The 22,344-nt window shown below is 52.1% G+C and overlaps 2 protein-coding genes across 4 annotated transcripts in view; one reads left to right on the top strand and one right to left on the bottom strand.

Moving 5' to 3' along the window:
- Window positions 1-3,308: 3,308 nt before the first annotated feature.
- On the bottom strand, window positions 3,309-3,972 carry LOC116646101. Its single transcript, XM_032426656.1, has one exon. It carries the CDS (start codon window positions 3,953-3,955, stop codon window positions 3,404-3,406), a length of 552 nt encoding a protein of 183 aa, XP_032282547.1. The 5' UTR covers window positions 3,956-3,972; the 3' UTR covers window positions 3,309-3,403.
- Window positions 3,973-4,002: 30 nt separating this feature from the next.
- The window catches only part of OTUD5 (OTU deubiquitinase 5), a 28,313-nt gene continuing 9,971 nt past the window's right edge, over window positions 4,003-22,344 (top strand). For 2 of the 3 annotated variants that reach the window (XM_032426654.1, XM_032426653.1), the window contains exons 1-2: window positions 4,003-4,607; window positions 14,420-14,513. In XM_032426654.1, the coding sequence (XP_032282545.1) occupies window positions 4,017-4,607; window positions 14,420-14,513 (685 nt within the window). In that variant the 5' untranslated portion in view covers window positions 4,003-4,016. The remainder of the gene's footprint in view (window positions 4,608-14,419; window positions 14,514-22,344) is intronic. The other variant, XM_032426655.1, reaches the window with a different exon arrangement.

Here is a 22,344-nt window from a genome sequence, read left to right as displayed (position 1 = left end):
CATTTACATCTGCCCTAATCAGAGGGGCCGCCTCTACCTACTCCTCTCTTCTCCTCTGGTTTGCTTCCTTCCTGGGTTCGGCTGGGGTCTGGACTGGCTGAGATAAGAGCCTAGCAGCCAGCGAGAGCTGGGCTGTGTTTGGAGATCATAGCTGATTCCAAGTTCTTGGGCAGGAGTCCAGAAGCATCAGGGGCTGAGGCCTGGGTTGTTCCTGAACTCTGGGAGTTGTTGGGAGCAGGAGGAACTTCTTGATCTCCTCTTCCTCCCTCCCCCCACAAAGCCTTTTCACATATTCCTCTCTCTTTTCCCTCTTGGGTCACCTTCCAGAACTCTGTGTCTGCTCTCAGGCTGAAATCTGGCATCATCTCAGGTTCCCTGTCCCCAGCACTGTCCCCGTGGAGCTGGTGGCTGACAAAGATGTAGCTTCCATCAGTCAATAAAACCTGAGAGGAGAGATGAGGATGAGCACCTCCTGGCTCTGTGGGTTTGGAGGCTGGGTTGGGCTGGTGGTTGAAAGTACTCCGGTTTCAATTCCTTTCAACCAGGAGAAGGGCAGGTGTGGGTACAGGTATTGGGAGGTCAATGGTTGGTGACAATGTTCTGGAAGATGGGGATCTAGGAGGAATTAAAGAGGGTGGTTTGAAGAGCTGAGACCCACAGCAGCACACGCTTGGTTAGAGGAGACTTAAACCCGGGCTTCCTGGCAGCAAATGACTCTGAACTGAACCCTAATTACAAGCATCTCTCAGGGGCGCCTGGCTGGCTCAGTCAGTAGAGCATGCGGCTCTTGATCTCGGGATCGTGAGTTCAAGCCACACATTGGGCCTAGAGCTAGCTTTTTAAAAAAGAAAGAAAGAAAGAAAGAACTCAAGATTTAAAAAGAAGAAGAAAGAAAGCATCTCTCAAATTTGGCAAATTCCCCGTCCTTGTGGACATCCCCTGCATTCTCTCTGCTGGGCTACTGGGTACACTAGGCTAGTGTGTGACTGAGCCCTGTGGAGCACCGAGAAGACAGACCCTGGATTTGAGTTGACCTGGGTTCCAATCCCCAGGTGAGAGAGTCACTTAAACCTTCTCTTGCCTCAGGTTGCTAATTTGTAAAATAATAATCATTTATTCACCAAATATTTATTAACCGCGTATCATGTGCTAGCCCTAGGGATACAAAGATGGGCAAAGAAGACATTGTCTCTGATCTACAGAGGTGAGCACGGAGGGCAGACAATTAAGCAATTACAGTGTAGTGTTGTAGAACTAAAATCGATGGGATTGCAGAAGCATGCAGATGACAGGAGGACCTAACCTGGCCAACACCCAAAGAATGAGGCGGAGTTAGCCAGGCAAAAGGATAAAAATGTTTCAGGCAGATGGAACAGCATGTGCAATGACCTAGAGGTTAGGAGCCAAGCTCAGAGCCTTTGGGGAACTGAAATTAGTTCAGTTCAGCTGGGGAGGAGAGTGTGAGGCTGCGATGAGAGTAAGGATGTGGAGATAGGCCGGATCACAAAAACCCTTTGAAGCTATGATACAGATTTTGGACTTTATCCTAAGGATAATGGGGACCTCTGAAGGCTTGTAAACGGGAAAGTCATCACGAGGTTTGCATTTCAGAAGGATCACTCTGGCTGTAGACAGTGGATTCTAGAGAAACAGTCCTGGCGGGAGGAAGGGTGGTGAGGAGGCTTTTGCAGTAGTCCAGTTGGCGGGTGATGCTGGCTTGGAAGCGTAGTGGTGGTAAGAGTTGGAGAATCAAGAGATTTGAGAGGTAGAATTGGCAGGACTTGGGATTGAAAGGCATGTGGGAGTTGAGGAAGAGGGAGCAGACGAGGTTGACTCCCAGGTTCTGGCTTGGGCAAAGCCTGAGTGGGGGGTGGCACTCACTGTCAAAAGGAACATCAAACCCATTAGCACACAGTGCCAGGCACATAGAAAGTACTTGGTGAAGATTAGCTACAACGATTACCCTAGATTCAATTTTAGACACGTAGTGCTGGACAAATAAATATCTAGTAGGAAACATAGGTCAAGTGAGAGGATCATGAGAAGATTCAATATGATAACGTGCATAGGCATTTGGCATAGTGCCCTGAACACAATAGGCCCAGGAAACGTGAGTCCTCTCCCACTAAGTCTTCAGAGCAGAAAACACAACATGCCATTTGTAACTGACACCCTTCGGGGAAGAACTTCAACCAAGGTCAGCATCTGAAGGAAGAAGGTTAGATGGCACTCAGAAGAGCTTTCTGATCATCTTTCGGTCAACATGTATGGCTTGACTCCCAAGACTGGCAGCAAGCCCTCACCTCTCGAAACAACTTCTTGGTTCATAAGCCCATCTGAACCCCATAACTACTCCCTGAGGTAGTCTGGGCAGGCATTATCATTCCCGTTTTGCATGGGTAACCTCAAATTTGAGACACAATGACTCGCTCGAGGTCATACAGTTGGTAACGGTCCATCAGGTTCTGGAACTGAGGTCTTCCTGACTCCAAAGCCTGGGATCCTTTTCCTTGCACTGCCATTCAGACTAATTTATTGAGCACTTACTATGTGTCAGACACAGCACTAGGCCCTTTACAAGCATTAACCTCTGATCCTTAAATCATAATTATCATTGCCATGTTACAGAGAAGTGGAAATTGCAGATAGGGGCGCCTGGCTGGCTTAGTCCTAAGAGCATGCGACTCTTGATCTCGGGGGTTGTGAGTTCAAGCTCCACTCTGGGTACAGCGATTACTAAAAAAATAAATAAAATTTCTTGAAAAATTGCGGATGGGATGGATGTTAAATGACTTGCCAAAGATCACTCAGACAGGAGGGGCAGAGCTCCGATTAGCTTGTAGCTCTCCAACCGCTCAATACCAGGGATTTTACCAACCCCCTTGCTAAGCACTGGCTGGTGACAGCGCTGGTTCATAAACTTTTGCTCAACCCAGGTAAACTCAGTGGCAGGGGGCGGGGGGCGGGGGAGGGCGGTGGAAAGGCTGTGCTGCGCTTGCGCACTAGCCACAGGGGCGGGGAGGTCAACGCGAGGGCGAGAGTGCTGCGGAGCCAAAGAAGGCGTGTGTGCTTCCCAAACACCCAAGGTCCCCACGGTGCACGTCTGTCCCAGGGTTGGCCGGCCCAACGTGAGTGACGGCTGCTCTTAACCAATCACCGCAGAACTCGGTCTGTTGCCAGGGTGAAGCGGCACCCGCCTCCCCGCCGGCCAAGGATTTGCAGGTGGGTGGGACCGGAACTGACGCTTCAGGGGAGTGCTATACTCTGGGAGTGTTGATATTTTCCAGTCAGTCCGGCTGACTGCGGCCAAGTTGGAACCCTGGCAGGGAGGCGCTCTCAAAATTGTCGTGCGCGGGGCCGGCCACGCTGTCCTGTCGTAGTACCCCCGCCTGCGAGTCACAACCTAGAGGAGAGAAGAGCGCGACGGGGCGGACGAGAAGAAAGGCAAGGAACTAGGGTGCCGACTTTGACTGAAATCTGAGACGGAGGGCACGGGAGGGCGATCGCTCGCATCTGATTGGCCCGTGGGCGTCATCGAGCACCCACGCAGCTGCCCCGATTGGTTGGTGCCCGCGATTGTTGTGGCGGCGGCGAAGATTTTGCCCACGTACTTCCGAACGAGAGGCGGGGCCGTGCCCTGGCGCGCTTGCGCAGCGCCCCGGGGCCCCACCCGGTAGTTCAAGAACCTGCGAGGGGGCGGGGCGAAGAGGTGCTTGTTTTGGTTCTGTTTCCTTTGAAGCAGCAGGCCGGAACGACCGAGTGTAGCAATAAACTTGTTGGACTGGAGAGAAGGCTGCGACAAACCCGCCGCGGTGCCTTCATCTAGGACTTCACATCCGGGTTCTCCTGCCGCGTGACCCGCGCGCCACCGACGGTTCTCGAACCGGTGCATCAATCTCTTTATCCGGGTCCCGCCGATCCCGTCGTGCTTCGCGCACCACAGTAGCCCCCTCATCCGGGTTCTCTCCCGGCGTGCCCCGCGCCGGGTTTGCTGGGGGGTACTTGGCGGTGCCGCCATGACTATTCTCCCCAAAAAGAAGCCGCCGCCTCCCGACGCCGACCCCGCCAACGAACCGCCGCCGCCCGGGCCGCTGCCCCCGGCGCCGCGTCGCGGCGGGGGTGTGGGCGTGGGCGGCGGCGGCACGGGTGTGGGCGGTGGCGACCGCGACCGTGACTCGGGCGTCGTGGGGGCCCGCCGGGCCTCGCCACCGCCTCAGGGCCCGCTACCGGGGCCACCGGGAGCGCTTCACCGCTGGGCGCTGGCCGTGCCGCCTGGCGCCGTGGCGGGTCCGCGGCCACAGCAGGCTTCACCTCCTCCTTGCGGGGGCCCTGTTGGTCCCGGCGGCGGTCCCGGCGACGCGCTGGGTGCAGCGGCGGCGGGTGTGGGCGCGGCGGGCGTGGTGGTGGGCGTGGGCGGAGCCGTAGGCGTTGGCGGTTGCTGTTCAGGGCCGGGCCACAGCAAGCGCCGGCGTCAGGCCCCCGGGGTCGGAGCGGTTGGAGGGGGCAGTCCAGAGCGTGAGGAGGTCGGCGCGGGTTATAACAGTGAAGACGAGTATGAAGCGGCTGCAGCTCGCATCGAGGCTATGGACCCCGCAACCGTTGAGCAGGTATGGGCTGGGGGTAACAGGTGAGTGGGTATGGTGGGTGGGATCCCCAGACCGGGTAGGGACCCAAAGAAGGCTGTTTGAGATCGTCCCGAGGGACCTATGTCTCCTCCCGGAGCCTGGCATTCTTCTCTGGTGGTGGGGGCCTGAGGCGCTCTCTTCCCCACCCCCCACCAAGGACTTGGGGGTTAGAGGCCCCAGATAAGATGGCGGACTTAAGGATGGAGTCTGTGGTCTCTTCTGGGACCCAGAGCCATTATTCCGGGCCCTGGGACCTCATCAAGTAGGGCCATTAGATGGGATTGCCTCCTGAGAGGGGAGTCTCATGACTGCAAGGGACCTTGGTTTGTGTTCGGTGCCTTGAGATTTCCTTTCCTCTGGGATAAGGGTCTAAGACTTCTCCTTCAGGGAACACAAGTAAGGTGGAGACCTCAGGGGAATTTTGAGCGTCCCCAAGATACATAAACCCTTTTCAGGACTCTATACAGGACAATCCCCTTTCCTTTTCCTTCTCAGGAGTCTATACAGGACAGTCCCCCTTCCTTTTCCTTCTCAGGGGGACACAGCTTAGGACCACCCTGCAGTGGAGTTTGAGACTTCCTTAAGGGTCCTAAGCCTGCCTTCGAGTGCCTGAGACTCCCTTTTCTAGAATCAAGAGCCTGAGACATACGTGTATATATATTCTCTTTAGAGAAGGGGGATCTGAATTTTTCTCCAGGGAGACAAGATTCTCTTCCCTTTGGGGACAAGAGCCAAAACTAACACTCAGGGACCAGAAACTACTAAGGTACATGAGATTCGTCCCTTTTCTAAGTGACAAGGGTCTATGCTTCCTTTCAGTGGTCTGAGACTTTCTTGGGGCCAAGAGTCTGAATTTGAATTTCTCTCTAGGAGCTTAAGCTTCTTTTAAGTGATAGGCTTTCAGCTCTTCTCTCCCCCAACCTCACCAGCCTGAACCTTTCTTCAAGAAAATAAGCCTCACTGATTTGGGCACTTGAGCCCAAGATCCCCCTGTTTATGGATGGGGGCTTACAGAGACAGGGTCTGAAGCCTCTTCAGGAGATGGATACCCCCCACACACAGAGGTCCCAGGCAAGGTGAGGTCTTTAGAGGTCCTTTCTCATCAGGCATTGGTATCTGAGTGTTCTCCTGGGGTGGTCTGAGACACCTCCTTCCAACACACACAGAAACACAGGGATATGAGATCCTTCTAATTATGAAGGACCGGAACACGCCTTGGGTACATAACAGCCCATTCTCTCCCTGCAACAGGGATCTGAGCACCCCCTACCCCAAGGGCCTGAGCTGCTGCTTTTTTTTAAGATTTTATTTATTTATTTGAGAGAGAGAGAGCACAAGCAGGGGTTGGGGGGGTGGGGGAGGAGCAGAGGGACAGAAGCAGACTCCCCGCTGAGCAGGGAGCCTGAGGTGGGGCTCATCCCTGGACTCCAGGATAACGACCTGAGCCTAAGGCAGATGCTTAACTGAGCCACCCAGGCGCCTTGGGCCTCAGCTTCTTGTCAGTGATGTAAGATCCCTGCTTTGGGAACTGTAGCCTCATACCACTCTTCAGGGAACATGGGCAGCATGGAGTCCCAGAGATGGAGCTTGAGGCCTCCCCATGGATCTGAGTCTGCCTTCAGGGCCTGAGACCCGTTGCTCCAAGGACACTTGAGCTTGCCCTCAAGGACAAGAGACCCATACATACCTCAGTGACTGGTGTGTCTCTAGAGATGATGTCTGGGCTTCCCCCTCAAGGAATTTAAGGTATTCCTCAGGAACAGAAAGACTCCTTCCACCTTGGGCCCTAAGTCCCTAGGGAGTAGGGTCTTGGGTCTCCCCCTAAGAGTTTAAACTTTGTCTTTGGTGTGTGAGACAACTCAACCCACCTTAGGACCTGAGACCTGAGTCTTCCCTGAGAGTAATTGTCATCTCACTTCAGATAGCATATGTATACCCCAGTCATAGGGACCTTTTAGGGACATAAGATATTTTGCCTTGGGGACTTGAGCCTCAGACCACTTGTGAACTAAATCCTGAGAACTACCTACTCCCCTTGGGACATGCATAGGATGGGATTCTGAGGAAAAGTTGAGCCTCTTCCCAGGGGCCTAAGCTTCTCAGGGACAAGAGATCCTTCACCTTAGGGAGGGGCCTGAGCTCCCCCCTTGAGTATGAGGCTCTCTCCACCATCCTGCAACCAGCAGTCCTTTCTCACCAGTGAGAGGGACATGAGGTCTCCAGTGTGGCCTGCGGCCTCCCCCATTAAACAGAAAGACGTGGGTGCTCTTCATAGTCCTAAGAACCCCTTACCAGGAAGATCTCCCTGCTGTCTATGAGAAGGTTGCCAGGTACCGGGGATGTGGTGGCTGAGGCCTCCCCTGAGTTTCTCCCTGACTGAGCTGTTTGCCTCTCATTTCCAGGATCAGGGAAATGTTTTGAGCTTCCTGAATTGCTTTCAACAAGCTTTGTTCTTGCCAGAGATAGCCCCACTCCAGGGAAATTCTCTACCCATATCTCTCTTCCCCTTGGTTCAGATAAATCTTTCTTTACTTCACAGGGGCCAGGGCCTTGTCTTGAGCACCCTGTCCTTGCTCCCTTTCTACCCTTGACTACTGCAGGTAGAATCAGTTGTCGGAGCCCATAGGGTCAGGACCAGGAATTGTTTCTCTTCCTGGTTGGGGGAGTCTGCCTTTTCTCCACAGAAATAAGCACAAGGACATAAAGGAAGAAAGTTGTGTGCTGCCATGGTGACTAGAAAGACCTCTCCTTACACCCCCTGTGCATCTCCTAGGCTCCCTCCCTCATACTTGTTCCCATCAGAACATGGAAGTAAAGCTCTGTGGCTGCATGTCTTCCTGATGACAGAGGAAAGGCTTTTCCTGTCCTCACACTTCTTGGGACAAGAGGAGAATAAGATGCTTCTCCCTGCCTCGCCTCATCCAACTTGGGACTTTTTGGGGATGAGAAGAGGGAAGATGCTTCCTGCTGTTCCAGTCTTGGTCCTGAATGGTCCCCTGGGGCGTTTGTAGCCTTGGAGGCCCATTAGATCTCCTGGGAAAGAGAGGAGTTGTTGAGAGGAGGCCCAGATGGTGAATCCTTGTTCTGACTACTCAGATTTCCTGTTTGTTCGGATGCTGTGACTACTGTAGGACTTGAGCCCTTTTGGCACCCTGGGGTCCTGGTGCAGGGTTGGTGGTAATGTCAGGGGTTTCCTTTTCCAGGCATGGCTGCCTTACTGAGTCTACCCTGTGAAAAGAGTGGCTTATAAGTCTCCTGGGCTTGAGGACCCCACAGAGCATTTTCAGAGGGGGAGATGCATGCTCCAGTGGTGGGAGAAGCTGGACCTGGCACTGTAGTCAGGATACCTAGGTTCCCACTCTGGCTCTGCTGGAGCTTTGCTGGATGGACCAGAATAGCTAGGTCTGTGTTCTCTGGGTCTCCCGTTTCCTCATTGGTCAGGGAAGGAGCTGGGGAGGTGTCGTTTAGCTTTGGGATTTTAGGGAACTCACGCCAAAGCCCTCTGGAGTTGGAGGTGACAGAATGGTGGGTGTCTTTGGAGGAAAATCTGGGTCTCCCCCCCCCCCCCCCGCCCCTTTCTTCCCTCCCCACCATCCAAGCTTGGTGGGCAGGACAGGTGTCTGTTCAGTGTGAGGCTTGAGGTTGGCAGACAGTGAATTTTATGTCCAGTGAATTTTATGGTGAATAATAAGCTTGGGGGTTGCCTGTCAGGGGGCCTACTGGATGGTGTGGGGGTAGTGTGGAAAAAGTTTGGGCTTTGGAGCTGGGCAGGTCTGAGTTCAAACCCCAGGATCTCCTGCTTGGCTGTTTTATGGCTTTAGGCAAACTCTCAGCTTTTTTTTTTTTCCCCTCCCCAAAAGGCCACCCATGCCTGGGGTTATTGAGTGTATGAATACCTGACCTGGCCCACCTCAATTTGGCTGATTCTTCTCTTGCAGTTTTCCCAGGATCATCTGGTTCTTCCTGGAATCCTTTGTAATAGCCGAGCTTTGGCATCTAGGAAACCTGCTGATACCTTTGGCGGGGAGACAGAGTCTTATAGCAGGAAGTAGTCCCTTCCCGGGCTGTTTGGGTTTGAGTCCTCTGTCTTCAGGCACTTCCCCTATCTGGGCCTCAGTTTCTCCAGCCTTAAAATGGTAACGGTGAGGAGGGAGGTTGGACTCATTTCTCGGAAGCTAGTTGTGATCTCTTCTTTAATTCCCTGCTCCCCACTCCTCCTACCCATTCTGAAAGTTTTGGGTGAGGCCCATTGGCTTGTGGGGATATGCTGCAAAGTTTCAAGCAGTGTTTGGCTTTCTTCTCCCCTGCTAGTGCTATAGGCCTTTGGGCTTGTTTAATTTTAATGGCTTTATTGAGATATCATTCACACACCATAGAATTCACCAATTTAAAATGTACAATTCAGTATCTTTTAGCGTATTCACAGTTGTGCACCTACTGCCATGATCACTTTTAGAACATTTTTATCACTTGCAAAGAAACCCCGTACCATCACCATCCTCTAGTCCCCTCATCCCCTCCCAGCAACTACTAATCTACTTTTTGTCTTGATTGATTTGTCTGTTCTGAATGGTTCATATAAATGGAATCATACAATGTGCAGTTCTTTGTATCTGGCTTCACTTAGCATATTCTTTTCAAGCCTCATCCATGTTGTAGCATGCGTCAGTACTTCATTTCTTGTTGTTGCAGAATAATAGAATCTTCGTTTTTTAACCCACCTCCTCTCCCCCCATCAGTGGCCCGGCAGTAGGTTCGGGGGCCTTGGTCTTTTCCCATTCCTTCACCCTGGAGAAGCTTGTGTTGCTCCTTAGAGAGCAGTGCGCCTGTTTTTCATTGGATGGGTTGCCTGTGTTTTGCCCATGGAGCTGAGCCAGTGTTCCTGGGTGTTTTGGGGGGAGAGAAGGGTGGTCTTGGCATCAGGCTTGCTGGGACAGAGCTGTGAAGGCCAGAATATTAAACACCTCTTGGCTTTGGGCTCTGAGAAGACATCTGCCCGAGAGCAGCTATTCCTGCTGCCATCTTCCCCTGCCCCCTCCCCTTTCGGTGGCAGCTCATTCATTGATAGGCAGGGTCAGTAGCTTCCCAGACTCGGAGGGGGGAATTCCAGGCCCCTGCTGCCTTCATTCTAATCCTCTCCCTGGGGGGATGCTACAGAGGTGGATCCTGTGGGAGTGGAACCATGCCATATTGCCCCATGGCTCCCACCAGCAAGTGCTTCAAGGGAGTTGTATTCGTTTCCTGTGGCTGCTGTGACAAATTACCACAAACTGAGTGGTCTAGAACAACAGAAATTTATTCTCTCACGGTGCTGGAAGCCAGAAGTCCAAAATCAGTTTCACTGGGCCAAAATCAAGGTGTTGCCAGGGCTGCAGTCGCTGCAGAGGCTTTAGGGAGAATCCAGTACTCTTCCAGCTTCTGGTGGCTGCCGGCTTTCCTTGGTTTGTGGCTGCATCACTCCATCCTCTCCCTGTTTTCACACCGTCTTCGCTGTTTATGTGCAGTATCCTCTTCTGTGTCAGGTCTTCTATGCTGTTCTAAGGACACTTGTGATTGCATTTAGGTCCTACCCAGATACTTCAAGATAATCTCTCCATCTCAAGATCCTTAACTTAATCACACTGCTAAAGACCCTTGTTCCTTACTAAGTAGCATTTACAGGTTCCAGGGATTAGGGCCTGATATCTTTGGGTGGTCATCATTAGGCCTCCTACAGGAGTGTTCTTGTTTCCCTTCCAGGGAGGAGAACAGAACCCATTAAGTGCTTTCCTACTGGGCAAAGTCATGTAACATTTGAGTCTTTCCAGTTACCCCATTACTGGGAAGCTTGTTATCCCATTTCACAGATTGGAAAACTGTGGAGTGTTCAGAGTGATTCATCACATGGCTGATAATTGGTGGAGCTGCACTGGAACCCAAGTCAGTTGGGTCCGACAGTCTGCTTCAACTTCTCTTGGGCCTTTGGACCAGTAGGTTGCAGAGTCTTGCACCTGGGATCCCCTGATGTCAGAGAGCTTTGCCCAGCCCCCTTGTGGAGGCTCAGGGATGTGGAGGGACTTACCCACAGGCTCAGCACTGGGCTTGTGAGATTCACTGTCTGGACTTGACTTTTTCAGGCCAGAGCATTGATGTAGCTTAAACTTATCAGTGGCAGGGTTAGCCTCCATCCCTCTCTCCCACCGGCGTTTCCTTCCTGGGCCACTTTCCTAAACAACTCCCAAGTTGGCACCTTTCTCAGAGGCTCCTGTCCAGCCAGGGGAAGGAGGAGACTAAGCTAGGGGCTTCTGGGACTCTAAACTCTTCTGGAGCCCAGGACCATGGCCTCCCTGTTTTCTCTCCCCAAAAGGAGAGGCAGGGTTTCAGCCAGACCCAAAGCCCTTAAGGCTGCTGGTGCCAAAGCCAGTGGGAGGGTCGTGGTTTGGCCTCCAGATCCAGGCCCAGATCGCCCCAGGACCAAAGCCCTACTTGTGCAAAGGGTATGCTCAGGCCTCCTTCATTTTTAGGGACAAACCAGGACTTTCCCAAGATGGGCTGCCAGGTATGTCTCCATGTTGTGGCTCATGAGGCCTCCCTTTTGGCCTCTATACTAGGCTTTGCTGGTGCCCAAATCCCAGCTCTTTTTGCTTTTGTCAAATGAGGATAAAGCTCACTGCCACCTGGGCTGTGCTAAGAACAATTAAATGAAGTCACCTTTTGCATCAGGCACCTGGCATGGGGCAGGCATTTGGCTAATATGAGTTCATCTTTCTTCCTGGCTCCACCCTGTTTACTTGCCTAGTCCCACCCAGAACTTTAGTTGTGCTGGACTCACTGCTGGGCCTCTTGGCATCCCTGGTGCTTTGTGGTAGAAGTGATTTAATTTATTTAGGTAATCTCTACACCCAACGTGGGGCTTGAACTCACCACCCCAAGATCAAGAATTGCGTGCTCCTCCGACTGAGCCAGCCAGGCGCCCCCTGAAGTGATTTCTTACCCAGTTAACAAGCATTTCTGGAGGTCTTCGTGTTTTAATCCTTCCATCAGGTGGCACCTCTTCTCAGGTGCCAACCTTAATGATTGGTTAGGTCCCTTCCTGTGTGTTTCATAGCACTGTGTTCAACTCTTCACTGCCCTGCTCACACTTGTGAGGGTAGAGACCGAGTCCGCTTATGGAGGGTAGAGACCGAGTGCGATTCATTGCGCTGTCCTTGTTGCCCGGCTTACTACAGTAGGGGTCTGATTTGGCAGCTGCCTGGTAGACCCTTGTTGGAGGAATAAGTAGGAGCCCTTCTCCTCCTCTTTGATCCCCTTTCCCCTCAATCTCTTCCCCTGCACTAGAGGGCAGGAGGTTACTATGTGCCCTTCTTTAGAACCTTTCTTTCTGCCCAATGTGGGCCTGTAGTCATAGTTGCAGCTTCCCTGCTGGTGACCCCTGGCCTGGGGCAGGTACCATGGTGTTGGGAGATGGCTATCCCTGCAGGGCAGGGATGGACTGGGGGAAACTGGCTGAAGTGTGCTAGTCCACAGCCTCTGGGGCGGGCGAGGCACGTGCTGGACTGTTGTGCACAAACAAGAGTCTCTGTGCTGTCCATGGAAGCCCATTAAGGGCTTCCAGGTGCCTTTGTCATCTCTGGCAAGCCAGCCACACCTTCCTGGAGTGTGGGCCCTCATGGTGGGGCTGCTGGGCGTTCCCTCATCACCCCCCTCTGCATCCCCTACTCTCCAGCTACTCCAGTGGGACTTGTTGAGAGCCTCTCAGTTGTACGTGGTCTCTGTCTGTGCCAGTCTTGCCCCTTCTGTGGCCGAGGACCTGTTACTTACGAAGCCTTTTTAGGCCCTGAAGCTCCTCTGAGCTTCTTCACAGCTCTGTGAGGTAGATCACATATTCCTTGTTTGATAGGAAACTGAGGCTTGGAGAGTTCAGGTAGTTTACCTGAAATCACAGAGTGAGTGAGTGACAGGGGTGGGGTTGAAATGCAGAGCCTCCGAATCTTGTATTTCCTACTCTGCTGGGATTTTCGCTCACCTGAGCTGGGGAAAAGTGGACTGCAGAGAAGTGATCCCCTCTGTCTAGTCAGAGTTAGCCCGGATCCTCTAAATCCCTGGGCAGGGTGGTGTCCCAAAGGAGCGGGTTTGGGATTCCTGGTCCCTAGCCCATATGCTGGATAAGGCTGGCTTCTTCTGGTGGCCAGCAGAGGGCGTGAGGGGCCTGGGAAAGGTCTGCTGCTTCTGGTTTTGTTTTGAAATGGAAAATATGTTTTCAGTGACACATGGACGTTATATTTTTAATCGACTTAATTAATTAATTAATTATTTTTATAAAGTTTTATTTATTTGACAGACAGAGACAGCAAGAGAGGGAACATAAGTAGGGGGAGTGGGAGAGGGAGAAGCAGGCTTCCCACTGAGCATGGAGCCCGATGCGGTGCTCGATCCCAGGATGCCGGGATCATGACCCGAGCCGAAGGCAGACGCTTAATGACTGAGCCACCCAGGCGCCCCTCGACTTAAATTTTTAGAGCAGTTTTAGGTTCACAGCAAAACTGAACAAGAGTTCCCATATTGAACAGGGAGTTCCCACATACCACCCTGCCCTCACACATGCATAGTCTCCCCCATTATTAACACCCCCCCCCAGCTGAGTGGTGCGTTTGTTACAGTCAGTGTCCATGTAGGACACATCATAATCACCCAGATTCCACAGTTCACATTAGGGTTCACTCTTGGTGTTATACATTCTATAGGTTTGGACAAATGTATAATGACATGTAACCACCGTTAAGGTACCATACAGAGTAGTTTCACTGCTCTAAACATCCTCTTTTCTGCCTATTCATCTCTCCATTATTTTTTTTTAAGTCTGAAGATAAACATTTGTACAGGCTCACTGAACCTGAACCTTTGGGGTCAGATGTGCTTTGGAATTTAGGGAAATTTCAGAATTTAGAAAAATCCCCTGGTGTGTGTACTGTGTGTCATGTAACACCTCTGGTGGAGTCTGTGGTAGGACCTCATAACCATACACCTGAGTGTTTCTGCATAGAAATGTTTGCATATTCACCTCCAAGTGGGATAAATAGGTTCTTGCCAGCTCAGGTCAGGTTATGATGGCAAATGAGTTAGAGGAAGACTTTGGTTTTCAAAGCTTTTTGAGTTTTGGAATTTTGGACAAGGGATTGCATACCTCTCATGAAGAAGGTCAAAATCCTCTGTAATACCAACTTTTAGGGATATTTTGGTGTATGGTCTTTGCAACTTTTATGTGTGTGTATGCACATACATATATACGTTACACGGGTTCAGCAAAGTGAGATCATACAGTGTATGCATTTTACCTTTTACGATATATCTTGACAGTCTCTAGCTATACGTGTAGGGCTTGGGATCTAGGCTCTAGCGAGTTACTTCCTCCTCAACATCTTACCTACCTTAAGTGGCTAGAAGGTCCCCAGGTGAACTGGTGAACTCCTTGAGATAGAGCCAGGTCCATCCCCACCCCCGGGTACTTGCCGGGTCCGGGCCTCTGGCTGCCTGTGGGAGCCCAGTATTGGATTCCCAATATGGTCAGCAGGGCCGGTCAGAAAACAGATGAGACCCTTCTGGGAGCAAGTATTCTGCTCACACAATGACTGATGCCCTGAAAGAAAGGGTCTCCTCCTTCTCCATGTGCATGGAGTGTCAAGCAGGGCTGGGAATTTGACCCCACCCAGTGTCCTCTCAGCCAGTTAGCTGGGCCCTTCGGGAACCTGGAGGGCAGGGCCCTGGGGAGGGGGTACAGGCTTTTCCTGTTGCTGACCCCCACCTCTTCCCTTCAGCAGGAGCACTGGTTTGAAAAGGCCCTGAGAGACAAGAAGGGCTTCATCATCAAGCAGATGAAGGAGGACGGCGCCTGTCTCTTCCGGGCTGTAGGTGAGTCTGTGCCTTAGCTTTCAAGAGCCTAGGGCTGCCCCTGAGCTGTTTCTGGTGTTTAGGAGTAACCCCTGAGATGGGGTTGAGGGTAGAGTTTACTGGTGTTTCAGGGGCTCCAGACCCCAGCTTCAAGTTAGTATCTGGCCTCTATCCTTTGGTCATGAGGCAGTGCGGTGGTGTAAAAGTAATAACAATAGTGATAAAAAACATTACTTAGGGACAGATTGCACTGTCAGACACTAAAGGAAACCCTTTTTCATTCCCCTCCAAGCTAGGTTAAGTGTAGGAACTATTGTGGTTTCCATTTGTCAGAAGAGAAAAGCAGCTTAGAGCAGGGAAGTGACTTGCCCAGGGTCAGATAGTAGAGTTGGGAGTCTCTGGGTTGGGTTAGTCTGAGGCCCATGTTCTTTTTTTTTTTTATTATTTATTTGACAGAGAGAGACCGCGAGAGAGGGAACACAAGCAGGGGAAGTGGGAGAGGGAGAAGCAGGCTTCCCACTGAGCAGGGAGCCCGACATGGGGCTCAATCCCAGGACCCTGGGATCATGACCTGAGCCGAAGGCAGCCGCTTAACGACTGAGCCACCAGGCGCCCCTGAGGCCCATGTTCTTAACCATAGCACATTGCTGTCACCCTGGGATCATAGAATTTTTTTAAACTTACACAAAAGTAGAATAGTGAATTCTCATGTACCCATCATTCATCTTCAAAATAGTCGTCAACACTTGGCCAGCCTTGTTTCATCACTACCCTGCCCACTCTTTCTCATTCTCCTGAAACGAGTATTTTTAAAGCAAAACCCCAACATCAGATCATTTCATTTGTAAATATTTATGTATGTTTCTCTAACAGATAAGGATTCTTTCTTTCCTAATGTAACCAAAGTGTTATTATCCTCCTTAACAACATTCATAATTCCTTAATAACATTTATTATCCAGTCTGAGTGACATCTTCGAGGCCGCTCTGGCTCTGAATCTGTGACCCAACAGGCAGTTTGAAGGCCTTGTGCTAGTGTCCAGGGGAATTTGGGAATGTGATCTGACCCTTCCATGGGGGCTCTGCTATCTACCAGGGAAAAGGGCCCTCTGATAGGAGCCTTGAAGTAGGAGTCAGAAGCCCTGTCTTCCAGTTCTGGCCGTGATTCAAAAACTTCCATTTTCCCGTCTGTGAAATGGTGTTGATTGTGAAGGGCTCCTTGAATCCTTATAAGGTCTGCTATTCTCTCACTGTGTGGCTAGCCCCATGTCTCCCGGTAGCCTGGACTGACTCCACTTCTGACTGTGCCACTGATTCTTGGTGTGAACTTGGGCAAGCAGCTCTGTTTTCCTGATCCTGTTTCCGAGGCTGTAACAGGAGGCAGAAGACCCAGAGTGGTAATGGTTACATGAGATCACTTCAGTAAATCCCTTTGGTGCCTGACACCTGGTAGACCCTCAGGGAACAGTAGCATTGGTGAAGGCTGAACGCTGTTTTCAGTGGGGTCTCAGAGCCACAAATGTTTGTTGAATGAGTAGAAGAAGTTTAGGTGGGTTGAGTGCTTGCCTCCCCATTCTACCAAGCGGAAGAGGCTCAGGCAGTGGACTCTGCTGGGCTAGGAAAATCCCACCCTTTCTACCCCTGTGGCTCAATCCTGTGTTCTCCCTGGGATGTTTCCTAGAAAGAGAGCTGGGTTTAGGGGCATCTTGGACAAAAGGAAGGCAAAGAAAGAATAGGTCAGGGCCTGTTAGGTGCTAGGCCCTGTGCTGAAGCCTCAGGCTAGATGTGGGGCAAACGGGGCTGCTGGTGGAGTGAGTGTAAGAGAATGCAGCTGGGCACCTTGGTCTCAGGCCGCCTTTGAGGCAGATGTTGGAGCTAGTAAGGACCTGGCTTGTGCAGTAATCCATATCAACAGGGATATATTTTTTTTTAATTTCATTTTATTATGTTACGTTAGTCACCATACATCACATCATTAGTTTTTGATGTAGTGTTCCATGATTCATTGTTTGCGTATGACACCCAGTGCTCCATTCAATACATGCCCTCCTTAATACCCATCACCGGGCTAACCCATCCTCCCACCCCCCTCCCCTCTAGAACCCTCAGTTTGTTTCTCAGAGTCCATTGTCTCTCATGGTTCGTCTCCCCCCTCCGATTTCCCCCCCTTCATTTCAACAGCAATATTTTCATGTGTGTCCATCCAGTTGACCTCCCCAAACACCCTCTGACACCCCCCTCAAGGGCCTTCCAGTAAAGGGCCTGAGCTTACAGGAAGAGCTGACCGCGGCAGGTTGAAGGCCTTTCCCTATCAGCACTATGGCTACCCATTTCCCCCAACTGGACTGCCCTTGGCTTTTCTCTGTAAAACCTCAGAAGCCCCATGGCCACTCCCTGGAAGTATGTGGCTCCTGGGTCTCTAGGCCTCATCTGGAGGTTTCCCTGGGCCAGAGTGCACAGGACATGTGCCTGGGAAGGGGACTTTGTCCTCGGGCTTTCTGATGCGCCTCTGCTTCCAGCCTAGCTTGTGCAGGGACAGGCAGTAGGGAGAGAGCACCTGAGCTCTGATGAGAAGGCCTACAGGTTCTAGCTTCCTGCCATGCATTGTATAGTGGAAGGAGCACATAACCAAAGGCTGGAGTTAGAGAGGGGATTGCACACACAGAGGCCACAGTGTTGTTCTTTGACCCTGACTGTTTGCTGGCATTCAGCTGGGTGCTTCAGATTCACCTGCAAAATTGGGATTGTTATCCCATGAGACAGGTGAGAAGATTGAGGCTCAGGAAAGGGAAATGACATGCTTGGGGTCGTTAGTGGTGGAGCCGGCATGGGAACCCAGACGTGTCCAAAGGACATGTTCTTTCTATGACCCTGGGAAAGCCCTAGCGTCTCGGCTTAGCTGTCAACTGGCTGGGTGACCTCAGGTATATTCCTTGACCTCTCTGGGCCTTACTTCCTCTAACTAGGAGCCTGTGGTCCTCTACTGTTGGGAATCCTGAGGATGTTGGCTTTCTACCCTCTGTTTTGCCTCTGAGGTCTGGGTGTCCCTCGTGTGAACCAGTACTCAACTGCTCTCTCCCACAACCCCCTGTTGGGGACTTGTGAGCATCAGTGAAGGCTTGGGTGGAAGGAGGAGCCCAAGTTCCTGAGGTACCCTGTGGCCCACCCTGCCCCTGCTAGGCTCAGATAACCTCCTCCTGGAAACGTGGGTCTGCATCTCTCTGGCCCTCTCCCCATAGGACTTTGACTCAGCGAAAACCTCTGGCCCTGGCCCTGGCCTCTGTGGGCAAAGTGGAAGCCACATGTGCGTCTGTCTGCACGGGCCACGAGGAAGCAGCTGGAGCTGTACATGTTAGAACGATGGGGCCCAGAAACATTAGCCTGGACCATCAGTGTCGCGGGGGTGGATCTTCGATTAATTTTGACTGTTTTATAAATGGGGAAACCGAGGCCTTGCGAGAAAGCCAGCACCCTATTACCTAGATCACATATGCAGCCTCAGAACATAGGTGTCTGAGGTTGAACTAGGCCAGAAGGAGAAGATTCCCATGGACACCCGTGGCCATTGGGCTCTTTCTGCCTTGCTTCCCCAGTTTCCCCAACTTGGCCATGGGCATCCTTGAGTAGAAGAGCGGGCATCTCGGAGACCAGGCCATCAAGAGGACGGAGTTCTGTCTCCCCTCACCTAGGGTGTCTCCCCCATTGAGGGTGTGCCATTTGGGGCCACGGGCCAGGTGCACACCACAGCCGCTTGACAGGCAGGGGAGGCCTTTTTCCTGGCTCATCTCCTCAGTGGGGCCAGGAGGCAAGTGGGGAACAGATCAGGTTCCTGTCTCCCCCTGCTGCTGTGTGTACACACATTTGTGTGGTTTGTTTTTAGATTGCCTGCAGACACCAGGCTTCCTTTTCTGTCCTCAGCAGAACTTGCTGCGGCTCTTCTAGCAGGCGGGCAGGCAGCCTGGCGGGGAGACAGTTCCCAGGTGCCTCTCAAACAAATGGTAGGGCCCTGTGCTTAATTAAACTCCTGTAGGTAGTCCAGGCTTTCCTGTCCTGCTTCTCCACGTAACTCTTAGGCAAATAGTGACTATTTTAGAGAGCCTGAGGAGGAGGGATTACAGAGGTTTGAGGGACCTTCCCCCAGGCAGCAGGGGAAGGAGGTTGAGGCAAGCCTGTAAGAACTATTGGCTCTTCCTCCCTCCCATTAACCCCTGGCGAAGGGTAGGAAGGAGGTGAGGGTCCTCGCTTTATACAGCTTTGCCTCTCATCCAACCTTTAATCTTGGTTAGCGGTAAGGACAGCTACTTGCTGAATGCAATAGGTCTCTGTAGTTGTGAGGGTGGTATGGATATTTGGCCTCAGGGAACATCTTTTTTTTTTTTTTAAGATTTTATTTACTTGTCAGAGCGAGAGAGAGAGTGCACACACGAGGTGGAGGAGCGGCAGGCAGAGGGAGAAGTAAGTAGTCTCCCTGCTGAGCAGGGAGCCCCATGTGGGACTCGATCCCAGGACCCTGGGATCATGACCTGAGCCAAAGGCAGGCGCTTAACCGACTGAGCCACCCAGGTGTCCCCTCAGGGAACATCTTTGGCAGGATCTGCTGGCTTTGTGTGTGTGTGTGCACATGTGCGTTTCTCTGCTCATGTCTCAGCGTGCTCAGAGAAAGGACAGACGTAGGCTGTGGGGAGGTAAGGTTTATGCTGACCTCTATGTAATTCCTGCCCACTCCTAGGCCTTTCCAGGGTTCCAGCTGATTCCTGCTTGTGCTGGTGGGGAAACTGAGGCAGACAGAATCAGGCCTTGCCCTCAGCGGGCAGGCGGCTAAGGTTATAGCTGGATTGGGGGTAGTGGTAACATCACCTGGAGCATCAGCGTTTGAAGTTACCAGGTACTCCTTGAGAGCCTGGCCTTTACCCTCCCCGATGTGTGACCTCAGGCCAGCTCTGCCACATTTCTGTACCTCAGTTATTCCTCCTGTGTAAAGTAGGGCTTTTTGGGGTGAAGATGAAATAAGTTGGAATGTGAAAAGGCCTTGGTGGAATCAATTGTGGTATTGTCCTGAGGATTTCCGAGCCCTCTTTGGGTTGGGGACAGAGGTGAGGTAGTGGGGGACCCCCTTCAGCTGGACTCTGGGAGGGGAGAGCAGGTGCAGATTGCCCACAAGTGCAGCGTCAGCAAGAGGAGTTTCAGTTTCTATCAAAACAAGTTCTCTGAATTCCCCTACCTCTGCAGGTCCATTGGGCCCTTTCCCCCACCTTGGTCCCCACAGGGAAGTCCAGCCCAGCCCCTAGTCCCATATGCCAACCCTCTGGGAGGAGGGGGCTTTCTGGAGGACAGAGGTGGGGCTAGCAAAGTCAGAGAAGCACTGCCTTGATGAGGACTTCCTGTGTTTTAGCCCTGCCTTGGATGGTTATCCCACTTTAATATCATTGAAAAGATCCTTCTCACCCCCATTGGGGAGGTATTTTTGCTCGGTTTCCTTGGTGTTCAGATACGCACGTTTTCTTCCGCGTCAATGATCCCAAAACTAGCTTATATTTTATAATCAGTGAGGTGGGTCGTGCCGCCCACCCCCAACAAAAGCTGTGATTTAAATGCATGTACAGTACCACCTATCAGTACATCTTAGGATTGAGGAGAGAAGGGGAAACTTTACAGGTAGGTAGGTAGAGAAAGTCATTTAAGGACCCTGTTTCGTGAAGCCTGTATTTTCAATTTGATGTTAATTTGGTTGCTAAAGATTTGAACTACGGACACAGGAGGTAGGCCTGTGGACCTTTGGATTCAGGAAAGGTAGAGAGCCCGCCCTGCCTGTGTGAGGCAGGACAGCCTAGACTCCTTGCTCGGGGCTTTCCTCTGGCTGAGGGAGTACGACAGAAATGAGGAAGGGCTTAATGAGTGGTTCCGGCGACATTCTGACTGACTCGGGGATGGTTAGCTATTTGAGAGAGTCATCGTCTGCTCATGACAAGCGGAGCCCCCAGGTTCATTTCTTGAACACCCAGGACATCGTAGGCATTCAGCAAACCCTACCCCTCGTCTTGACAGCCCCCTGTGAAAGGAAGAGTAGTACTTTCCCCACTTCACGGATGAAGACATTGCAGCCCAGAGAGCTTGAAGGCCTTGTCCAGTGCCACCCAGCTAGGAGGCAGCAGGGCCTTTCTGCTAGGCAAGGGGGCCAATGGCAGGGGAATGGGGGGGGCCTTCACGAGCTTCCCTCAGCTCCCTTCCCTGTTGCAGTCTCCCCTTTCCTCCATTTTCTTGCATCCGGCATCCAGCTCAGGTAGATCCATCTCCCAGGAAATGCCTGTCGATCCTTCCCGAGGAGCATCTCAGCCCCCTCCTGGAGCTTGGCAGGCCGGCCCGTTTAACCCCCTTGCCGCCGTCGCAGTCCCTGTTTACTGCAGCTGCTGGCAGCACTGCCTCCGCAGCCCCCCAGGCTCCTTCTACATAAATAGCTCTCGCAGCCACAGTGGCCTCTGTGGTCCCTGCTTCTAAGAAAGGCGGCAGCAGGGGGCCCCCAGCCTCTGCGCAGGGCACGTGACTTGCTGGAAATGCTGCTGGGGGGGCGGGGGAGAGTGTGGCCGCAGAACCCACATCCTTGTTTACATCAGTGAAGGGGCTACCCCTTCCCGCCTTCACAGCTCCCCCCCCCTCAGGTCTCCGCACCTCTAAGAGGACGTGAGACAGGCATGGGCCCCATTTTCTGTCTCAGAGCAGCCTTTTTCTCCTCTCACAGAATCCTCCAGGGAGGGAAGGGGAGGGCAGCAAAGGCGATTCTTCAGAGGTAGACTGGCTGTCCTGGAAGACCTCTGCGGTGTTCCCTGCAACAGCGGGACCTGCCCCTGCCCCAGTGCCCCAGGGAGACCCCATCAGAGCAACGGTCCTTCGGGGAGACAAAGGGAAATTCCCTCTTCATCTTAGCCAGCGGACATCAGGCGTGCCCCATCTTCAAGCCCACTTTAATTTCCCCAGGAGAAGACTCCCTGGCTCCCCCGGCCTGTCCATCCACTCAGCAAGCTGGTCCCGATTTCCTGTACTGTATCGGGCCCTGAGCTGGGGTGGACTTGGATGTGACTTGCTCTCAGCCCTCAGTGGGAGTCAGAGTGGTCAGGCAGAGGAAGTCTGCACACACCTTTGATAAATGTAATGATAGAAGTGCTCTGGAGGGTGGGAGGGCTGGGCAACTGTATAAAGAATACATGGGTGTGTGACAAGTAGGCAGCCGAGGAGGATGGAAAGAATGCCCTGAAAAGAGGAAATGGCATGTGTGAAGATCCTCAAGTAAGGTAGGGGAAGCCTGGTTCTTATTTTGACCGAAACCCTGTGACACCTAGATCATTTGGGCCGTAGGCAGGCTGCCTTTCCCGAATTAAGCTTAAGTTATGTTTGTATGTGTCTTTTTCTCTTGCTAGAATATGTGCTTCTTGCAGACAGGGGCAGGATTTTACTCACATCTATCACCTACACAGTACCCCACATTCAGGCCCCACTCCGGGTAGGGGACTCTGCTTTAATGAGTGACTGCTGTGTCCCAAACCCCGTACTAATCACCTTATACCCATGATTTCGTTGATCCTCTAAGAGGCCTGCCAGGGAGTTACCTGCTTGTTCCTGTTTTACACGTGAAGCCTATGAGGCTCAGGACACTTGGGTTGCTTGCCTCTGGTCGTTTAGCTCACTGGTACCTGGCAGAACTGGGCTTGAAGCCCAGTTTTTACAGTTTCTTCTTTTTATTTATTTATTTATTTGTAACCTGCGAAGGCCATGCTGGCTCCCAGGAGTCAGGAAAACTGTATTCTAGAGTTGACTCTCTCAGACTGACTTGCCGTGTGACCTTGGTGAAGCCACAAACT

Source organism: Phoca vitulina, unplaced genomic scaffold (genome assembly GCF_004348235.1).
Source record: "Phoca vitulina isolate PV1807 unplaced genomic scaffold, GSC_HSeal_1.0 scaffold35, whole genome shotgun sequence".
NCBI lineage: Eukaryota > Metazoa > Chordata > Mammalia > Carnivora > Phocidae > Phoca > Phoca vitulina.
The sequence above is the reverse complement of the archived record's forward strand: the minus strand, read 5'-3'. Positions and strand labels throughout refer to the sequence as shown.